This window comes from Haliotis cracherodii, unplaced genomic scaffold (assembly GCF_022045235.1).
Source record: "Haliotis cracherodii isolate W230 unplaced genomic scaffold, xgHalCrac1.p SCAF_6, whole genome shotgun sequence".
Classification (NCBI taxonomy): domain Eukaryota; kingdom Metazoa; phylum Mollusca; class Gastropoda; order Lepetellida; family Haliotidae; genus Haliotis; species Haliotis cracherodii.
The window spans coordinates 3,432,566-3,443,114 of record NW_027266319.1 but is presented as its reverse complement, the minus strand read 5'-3'; the positions used below and the strand labels follow the sequence as shown (position 1 = coordinate 3,443,114).

The 10,549-nt window shown below is 40.4% G+C and overlaps 1 protein-coding gene across 1 annotated transcript; it reads right to left on the bottom strand.

Annotated features, from left to right (window-relative positions):
* Nucleotides 1–344: 344 nt before the first annotated feature.
* Nucleotides 345–2,816, bottom strand: LOC139445412 (IgGFc-binding protein-like). The gene is made up of 2 exons (XM_071226553.1): nt 1,890–2,816; nt 345–545 (listed from the first exon to the last, which is right to left on the bottom strand). Exons 1-2 carry the CDS (start codon nt 2,814–2,816, stop codon nt 345–347), a joined length of 1,128 nt encoding a protein of 375 aa, XP_071082654.1.
* Between the last annotated feature and the right edge of the window lie 7,733 nt (nt 2,817–10,549).

Below are 10,549 nucleotides of genomic sequence, written 5' to 3'. Positions count from 1 at the left end.
TAACGGATCGCCTTCCTTTTCGCGAATGCCTGGTATAAATCACTTTTTGATAGTGATTCATTAACACATGCTCATGATATAAAGGGATCGTACAAAAGACTTTCTATTGGATACGGAAAGGGTTTTGTCGCTTTTATTGTTGAAGTCCAATTTATACCCGGATCTTGACGGAGTAAATTTAAGTATTTAATAGAGAGCAAAATAGTCGGATAGGAGGGTAAGCCCACCAATTAGAAGGAAAGTGTTGTTTAGAAAGTTCTTATTCAACGGAGAAATAAAAGTAAAACTTTCAAATTCCATTGCTGCTGCAGACTGACGTCATTGACTTCAGAAGCCCAGTAACCCTACCGAATCCGTCTGTCCATTCTGGGCCGTTTCGATGGCGCCAGGTTGATGACGTCATGGCAAAGTACTGGCAGGTCTATGGCTATCAGGATACAAACAGCAGAGATGAGAATCACAACACCGAAGGTCCCCAGAGCTCGTGCTGACACGCGCGGATCAGGGGCACTGGTGTGCTTTCTCTTGTAGGTCGACAGATTCTTCTGTTTGAGAAGCAGATTAAGTCGGATGTGATCAATCATGTCCTTTAGTTGATCTTTAGTGAAATTTGGTTTGAGTGATTTGATACTTACAGAAGCCTCGCTGAGGAAATTGGAATGCTGAACACTTTGGCTTTCTTCCACAATGGCACTGTCAAAACTAGATATTTCTAAATCTGTTGTTTTGTGAGACGCGGTTGGGGGTATTAAAAGTGAAAGGTCTTGACTTGAAGACAGTTGGGAAGTTGAAGGCGTATACATCTCAATTTCAGATGAAAAAGAGGGTTGTATGGTCAACAGCCCAGGGCCCATGCTTGGGTTTGCTGGCAGCATCGTACTTGAAGTAAGTTCCTGTAAGTAAAGGGAACTATCCAGCCTGCATGGTACTTCATTGACCTTCGGTGCCAGATATGTCCAGTTCTGAAGAATAATATATAATGTTCTTAAAACTGCTTTCTTTAGTACATATACCTTAAGTACATACACAAACACACATGCAAGTAAAGACGAAATTTTTAGTGTATTACACTGACACTTTGGTACTAAGTGGTACTAAATCCAGTGAACCCTATGAGAATGTCATAACACAGTACGAATTTTGTAACATTTAAGAAGGTATCTTTACTGGCCAAGTCATTTAATGTGCCACAATTCAATGTGGATTGATTCTTCTCTTAGGTATGCCAGGATCCGCTTATCTTGAGCTCGATAACATTGTCATGCTTGGATTGTTAGCACCATACCTGTGCTGGTGAGGTTTCTCAAAGTGAGAAACGTCTACGAATGACGTAACTTCGGACTTTTCTCTGACATTTAACTGACTCACCGTTATGTAAGTTACTCACTCATACACTGTCTATTTTAGGGGGCACGGGTGGCCAAGTCGTCTAAGGCACCGCAATTCGCTGTGCAGAGTTGCGTCCCTTGGGTACGCCAGAAACCTATGATTGTGGGTTCGAATCCCGGTTCGCCCCGATTATGTTTCTAGGCTTGTGAGCACCATACCCGTGATCGTGGGTTTCACCGAAGTATTAAACGTCTGAGACCTGCATCACTTCGGGCTTTCCTCCCACATTAAGCTGACACGCCGTGATATGACTGGACTACTGTTAAAAGCAGCATTAAACACAACTCACTCACTCACTGTCTATTCTAAATGACGCATGCTTAACATGGGTGTTGCTCCTATCTGGCATAAGTACGATATTTTCTTTTTATTGCAGCCATACTGACATACACAATGTGCGAGGTATCTGGTTACGTGATCGGATATATTAAAGGAGGGATCATTCGTCTGACTTACATCCAAACTCACTCAGTCATATTGAAGATTGCTCAAATACTTACAGTATTGATGGTATCCACACCCATACCCGCTGGATAGCAATATGCGGCTAAACCATTCCCAGCACCTGACAGATAGACAGCGTGGTTGCCAGACCCATCCAGATAGTGGCTTCCTTCAGATACTTCTCTCACGCCAACAGAAATGTTGGTTCCTGGAACAGAGGACCATTGGGCCTGTATGGGGTTTGCGTCCAATATTATTGATTGTACTTTATCTGTGTGAGCCACGATAGTGACCCAGTGTTTATTGAAGGCTAAAGGTGTAATAAACGTGTATCGAGAGCGCCACTGTTCCTCGGGAACAAGAACTGCCATGCATGTCGGAGTCCCGCTGATGCTGCTACTGCTGAATTTCATCACCATCACAGGTTTGTCTGACACGATTTTCACAAGCGTGCCAATGTTTACATCAAGCCATGCCCCAGATACTTCTATATTATAACTTCTGTTTCCAACAAGTATGTTTGTATCATACAAACTGGAGATGATCCTATAGGTATCAACTGGACCCCAGTGACTGTCGGAATTCGGTGCAGACACATAATTCCTCCCCCATGTTTTGATTGGCAAAGGCTGTTCAACCAGATGCGTTCTCCCCCCAATAAATCTATTCCCACTGACCACGCCAACAGGTTTATCTGCTTGAATGTAGGTTCCAGTGAGGTCTGTATCAGCTTGGAGAAGAAGGACTTCAAATTGATCCAAGGTGACGTTGACATATTCTGGAGCCATTACTTCAACTTCATCCATGACCAGTACACATCCAGGCGGTAAAGTGACCAACACACTGGTCATGGCTTCAGATGCAGTGATGGCCACTTGACTACGTCCCTCGTCGTGAGTGATGACATAGTACTCGTTGCCCCATTCTTGAACAGCGATGGCAAGGTAACCGTCTGTTGGTCCAAGTGACGAGCTGACAGCCATGACAGTAATCAAACGTCCTGATGTAACAGAGAGGTTGTTAGTCGAACGTGCATGTCTAGACAGTGTATTTTCTTGAGTTACAGTCCATCCGTAACCACGTTGTCTGGTGACGTTAAATGGCGTTGATGTATTTCCTGCATGATGGTGTATGGTGCCAGCCGCTCCTCTACTTTTGAAGTTTGAGATGAGAAGTTCGCCAGGAAATTGTCCATCCTCCCCGGGTAGTATCGGTACGGTGAACGAGGTTCCTCTGTGTGAGGCTACGAAACAAGATATTACAGCAATAATTGCTAGTTTAATGTTTCTTGCAGCTTATGGTCAAAGAAATGGGTCGACAGGTGAGAATGTGAAAATGCTACTTTCCCAGCTGATTTGCAAATATCACCCTAACGAACATGTTAGCGCTGTGTTTGTCTGTGAGTGAGCGATGTGACGTTATAGTGACATTTGTTGAGTTTCTTTTCAAATCAACTCTCTAAAGAATTATTGATATAACTGGTATGATCGGTCGTCAGACGAAAGATGAGCATTGAAAAATGACTGCAAAAGACAGAATGGTTTCGGAACCAAAACCTAACGCAGACCATGCAACTTGTCCTTGCACGTGGTAAAGGGGTCATTCCTGATTTTAAAACATTTTGGAAAGGTTGTCAAACTGAGTCGGACCATCCCACGAGTCATCTCAAACTTTTACTTTTAGACGCCTTTCTTGATTGCCTGCACCCTAACAATACACTGCCAATATGCCCTGTTGATTATCATATTACACCAAGTCCTTTCGTTTATAATTCATCCATTACCATCACTCGACACTGCTTTGTATTTCTGTAATTGTCTGTGAATTTCGAATATCCCCTATAACTGTCTGTCAGATGGCAGATCGGTGTTTCCTTGTTTTAATGGGTATATCACTTTTGTTAGGTTTTAGCTATAATCCAGGTTATGAATCACTCATCCAACAATTAACTAACAATCAATGTGACATAAGTTTAGGTGAGCCCTGAAAGAACTTGTGTTATCCCCTTATTTGGGGATTTTTAAACAAATATAATCTTGTGGTTCGTCTTAGATGGCAGCAGGAATAAACTCTACATCATCTTAATATTTCCCGTTGAAAAAGCAAGTAAAGGATTTAATTTTTGACACGTTAATTTCACATAAATTCAAAATTCATTTAATTATATATGAAGTATTCATTAGTTAAACGTGAGACCGAATAAAGTTTGGGTACGAACATTAATTTATATCTTTTCAAGAACTCTACCACTAAGAATAGAAAAATAGTCCTTAAAGTACAATAACATATTTAAAACTCATGCACCTGTTCTCACCTGTCTGTACGGAATCTGGGGAATATGCCACAAGAATTGTCCAAAACAGTACGTGACCGACCTCCATTTTTGCTGTGTCCACTAACCAATAGAGTACAGATGGAAGCCGATTCTTATTTTAATCGTCGCAGATTGGGGTATTGATTCAGTATTGCTTCTAGTCCGTTCTAGGAAGACCTCGTTATCCGCCCGTGCAGCTTGATTCTTTTTGTTTTGTCTTGATATGAGTCACTTAAATAGTTTATGCACTCAGTATTGTTCCCACCTCTTAATTCATGAAAAGATAGTGAAAAGCTTCTACACGGTTGTCATAGAATGTATTGTAGACTGTTTTCCAATCAGCGCAATCTTCCTATAGCAACGTCAATGTCCTGGGAATGCGATATATCAAGACAAGGAGATGGATTTGATTGATGTAAATATCAAAACATTGGTGACAGACAAACAGCAATATTCCAAGTCAATCAGAATCATAAATGCAGCTAAATTATTGAGTACGATAACAATATTTGTTTATTCAAGGAAAATATGTTTTTAGCTCAAAAAATTATTTCTTTCACAAAATGTATGTTTGACATTCATGTTTTTCAGCTGTGGTAGCACATTAGTGGAGGTTGTGGTGGAAACAATGGTTAAAGTCATTATGCATTCATTACATATATATTCATTGTACATTCATTCGTTTTTCTTATGAATTTTTTTTATTTCTTTGACATTCACGAGATTAGAATTCTAGGTGTTTCATAAACCTATCAATTGCATCGTACCTACTGTTCATCTTACCTGTTGTGTCAAGAGATTCGAACCAAGCGCTAGCGGATCCTGACATCCATGGGGCGTACTCTGAGCACAAACGTCTTCAAAATTGTCTCTGTATTACAAAGTGTTTAGTCATGTTTTTAGTAGTGAACTGACAAGACTGAATGTAGATGTGATGACGATGCAGGACATTCCAGTTTCAATATTTTTCAGAAGATGGCCGCTTGTTTGAAAGTTTCATGAAGTGAATGCGCTGGAGGATAACACACGAATACGATACTAAATTGATCCAAGTTGTCACAATGTGTCTTACATGTGGACGGTTTGGGTCTTATAAATGTGATTGGCATATGTTGGCCGCAGGTATGCTTATGCTAAACACACACCAAAATAAGTCTGCTCAATGGCCGGTTCTGAAAGCTACCATAACAAAGACTTCATATGAGACCATTGATTCATTAATATTCCCTGGAATGTTGGTAGTGTGTGAGAAATTTAGATTGTTGTAGTTTTAGATTATTAAATAAAAGTGACTAAACCATTAAATACTCATGATATGTAATAAGCCAACGCCAGAATAACCATCTCCGAAACAGACTTTAATGGCAAAGAAGTGGTAAACATTTGCGTAGAAATCACTGAGAAATGATGACATTAATGATACTATGATATTCCGACTTTACTTCCCACGGGGTGAGACATGGGTACAATGTGTGAAGCCATTTTTGGTGTCCCCCGCCGTGATATTGCTGGAATATTGCTGACAGTGGCGTAAAACCAAACTCACTCAATCACTCCCATGGGGTGAAGATAGAGAGGGTGAGGTACTAAATCCGTACGTCACACGTGGGTCGTTCAAGTTGACCTCGTTTTATTCGTGACCTCTGGCAACTACTCTTTTAATTCATACAAAATCACGAGACGTCATTAGATATTACGAAACCTTTTACTACTCCGACACAGAACAGAAGGTATGTATGTCATTTACTATAAATATATTCAACCAAATAGACATAAAACTCGCTTTGCGTTCTACCTCATGTATGCATACATCTACTTCAGACATTATATAATCAAACTGTCAATTTGCCATGTCCGACAGAGCGTGATACACCCGAACAATTTCAATTTGAATTAATGTAAAGCGTGGTGACATGAAGTTAGTCTAAACTATCTGGACAGATGTCTAGACTAACATTTGATGCTCGGCTTAATTTGTGCCATCAGTGTCCACCTCGAAGCGTATTTTGTGGCATTGTTTCCGAAGTTGTTTGTTTATGAATGAACGCACGCGGCTGCATAATCAGATCAGTCCCGACACAAATCATTCGAAAACTCTAGTGATCTCTAGTGTTAAAACGCTGCGCGTTGACCACAGTTTTCTTTTTGTAGTCTGACGGAGACCATGCCCTTCGTTTCAAGCGTCGCTATATGGCTAAAATAATGCTGATGCGACGTTATATTTTAACTCAGTCACTCATTCGTTTGAAGCTGTCGCTGACAAACAAGTATCCGCCGTAGAAAATGTATGTTGTTCTAGGGGATACTTCTTCAATATACAACACAACTCCGTCTGCGGGTCCACAACGTTTTATTGTGCATGGGAGCTTCACTAGCTGTTTCGTGTTCAGCTCCCAGATCTCAACTCCCAGCTCGCGCCGGTCTTGATGGATATATCTCTTTCTAACATTCATTACTATTCTTTATAAGGTAATACAGCTATGCTATGTAGTATCTCGTCCACAACCCACATGCCTCACGTGCAGTGGTCGTCCTGGTGATCTTACTCTTGACCTTATAAGACAACATCATGAAGTTGCAGTCCCACAACTCCAAGAGTATGTATGGCCGGCCTCCCGCATCCCTCACTAGCCCCCAGTGAAACAGCTGTCCAGTGGACGCCTGACCTGTGACCTGGTCACTCCCTCACGAGGGTTTTGCTTGAGGGAGAGGGGGGAGGAAATGTGCGCTACTGCCCAGCGCACACTGCTCGCGGTACATTGTATATTACCGCATGTGGTATACTGTATATATCTCTTGAAATACTGTATACTGCATGTGATACAAGGTCACTCGAGTTTGCTGATTTTCACTTCTTCAGTATAGGGTCCTAGAACTTACTTAAACATCTTTGGCGAGCACTCTAATTCTCTAATGAAACGGACAGGTTATGATTGAACTGATAGATCAATAAAACTGAGCCATTTTGAGTGCACAGCTAGGATCCCGGCGTTGCGAGTGACTGTTGGTCCGAAATATAAAAAGCGGGGCTTTGATAAATCAGTGTTTTTTGTTATCCATGTGAATTTGAATTTCAGCTTTGATTGTATTGGGTCGTTCAAAAAAAACCAGTTCCCTTCCACTGATTTATCAAAGCCATGTGCAATCTACCAGGCAGGATAGTACATTCGCTCTTTACTAACCTTGAAGATCCGGGTTAGAATAGCAACCCATGCTTGTCGTAAAGGCGACTATGCTTGTCGTTACTACCTAAGAGGCCTAGGCGACTAACGAGATCGGATGACTCGCCGACATGGTTGATGCATGTCATCGTATCTCAACTGCGTGGATCAATGCTCATGATGTCAAAAAATGGATTGTCTTGTCCAGACTCGATAATTTACAGATCGCCGTCATATTGCTGGAATCTTGCTGAGTGGAGCGTTAAACAAACCATCAAAAACAAACAAACAAACAAACAAACTGTACTAACCTTCTGGCAAATGTAACGATCGATTGTGTTAGTAGAATTCAATCAGATGTCAACACGGAAAGATTAAGGAACATAAACTGGTATTGACAAGCTATCCACACATTTCTTTTGAAATCAAATGGATGTTTATCTAATAACTATTTTTTTTCGTGGGACAGTTACTCATGTTATGTAAAAGATGCCAGATTTTCAAAACAAAGTTTGTTTGATGTACCTTAAATTTTATTTCTATACAAATGAATGTTCAGTTTTTAATTGTTATGTCTAGTGATGGTTGGTTCAGTTAAAAGTAATATGTACTGATAAAAAGAGGGACATTAATGGCTGGCATTTAGCTGGGGTATTTGCAGGACGTCGACCAGTCGACCACAATTATTCGCACGAAGTCCCAATGAGGTATCCTTAGATGCTTAATCCGCCTACCCGACCTTGTTATAACGGAATGTAACTGGAGCGCCATCTACTGACCGATGGTGGTGGTAATGTTACTTATATTAATTAGTGTCATGTTGTCATAGAAACCGTCTGGATTCGTAATGCGCCTGAATCACAATGGGTACTACTACAAATAACTACTACTAGCAGTGGTACGACTACAGCGACAACACCATACTGATACTACAACAACGGTAACATCTTCTACACAACAAACAATAATCAACAACCATGACTACTACTACTACTACCACCACCACCACTACTACTACTACTACCACTACTACTACCACTACTACTACTACTACTACCACCACTACTACTACTACTACTACTACTACCACCACTACTACTACTACTACTACTACTTCTACTACTACTACCACTACCACTACTACCTATACTACTACTACTACCACTACTACTACTACTACCACTACTACTACTACTACTACTACTATTACAACCACTACTACTACTACTACTACTACTACCACTACTACTACTACTACTACTACTACTACCACTACTACTACTACTACCACTACCACTACTACTGCTACTACTACTACTACTACTACTACTATGTTGTGTATATGTGTAAATCTTTACTGATTTTTGTTGTTTCTTGTTTAACGCTGCACCCAGCAATATTCCCGCAATGCGACGGCGGTCCGTAAATAATCGAGTCTGGACGGGACAATCCAGTGATAGACATCATGAGCATCGGTCCACATAGTTGTGATACGATGACAAACATCAACCAAGCGAGCCTGACCTCAATATGACTTTAACAAACTCAACCATGAGTGAGACGGTAGATATTTGCCACTTCAATGATAACAACGAAAGGTAATTGTGGTGCTTTGGTACTATATTTATTTAATAACGAATTATTAATGCGGCATTTTAACGTGTCTACAAGTGTTGTTCGATATCTATAACAAACACGTTCGTGTGTTTGTGAAACTAAAGCTATCACTGAGAGAGATGACATTCATTATTGATGTGGAAGTCAAGCTCCGTGCAGATTCTGAGGAAGAAAGGGTCTAGAGTATTCAATCTTTTTTGAAAGAGCGTCGGGCGCGGTGACCTGTTAGTGCGTGTCAACATTACCGATGGTGTGATCGGTGCACATGGTTTACAGGACTGGATTATTTATCGTTGTATATGTGCAGTTAACGCTAATGACTGTAATATAAAGTATCAACTCACAATCACCTTCCTGGTTGAAACAAACCGCCGAGTTTTCAGTTTACCCATTGTTGACAGAGTAATCCTAGAACGCATTGTTTGACAAGGTATGTTCAGATGAGTCACTCAGGTGAAACGTTGGATTTTCACTCCCAGTCAGTCATCTCCAGTTTACTGTACTTGACACGTGCAGTCTTTTGTAAATGCTTTGTGGGAAAGTCCGAAATGGAAACACTAGACTAACATTTAGTCCCATAAATTTATCGTATTTAAGAATATATATTAGTCACCGAAATTTGTCTTCTTTAAGAGTATATTATTGTGACGTATCGATTTCCAAATTGAAACAATATGTTAACCAAGAAATCTGTACGTAAAAGAACCTGGTATGAAACCAACCAACAAACAACAAATGGTGTACAATCAACCAATGTATTACATAATTCACAACATTACAAAACAATACAAATCACTGCACAGCAATTACAATGGCAGTGCACAACAAAGTGGTAGTGCACTATTCAATGGCAATATATCATATGATGGCAGTGGTCAGTGTCAAATGCAAAAACAGTGGTGATAGCAAAATTCTGTTATAATAATATATTCACTCAGCAGCGACAGTGGTCAAGCTTCCGACACATGCCTAGGCTGGGAATCCGGGGTGATGAGTGATCGTCACCTGAAAGTTGGTCTGGATGTAAAATGTGAGATCATGTCTGAGAGATGCAAGAGACACGCCCTTGTCCCCTCAAATACAATCTAACTAGCTTTCAGAATCTCACCTAAGGCTCCACACTAGTCATCGGTATTCCGGAAGTTTATATATCACACTATCATCTTAACATAGTAACTTCCTCACCACTGCTTACATTAAACAGTACAGCGTTCCTGACAACTAATCATTGTCAGAATACAATGCAATGAGCTTCTACCGAATCTCAACTACAATGTAACAATGTGACAATCATTGTGTAACAATACAACACACTGCGCTATAACAATATCTACAAAATGTTAAAAAAAACACATCCAAATGATCACAGAACAATGCTTAGAGGTGAGGCATTCTAGACTTACCAAATCATTCCAGACTTGAGTTGGGTTCGTTTCTTTACTTATTCTCAAGGGTTTGGGATACAGACTTGGGAAATAATACACTGCCACATGTGTAGCTTCATTGTTAGATTTAACCTCAACCTTGACGTCCACTTGAAGTCTACCTATAAAAGTCATTGATACCGCTGCTTTTTTGTTACTTTTGCATGTCTTTATGGCCCATAATCGATCTTGATGTTCCA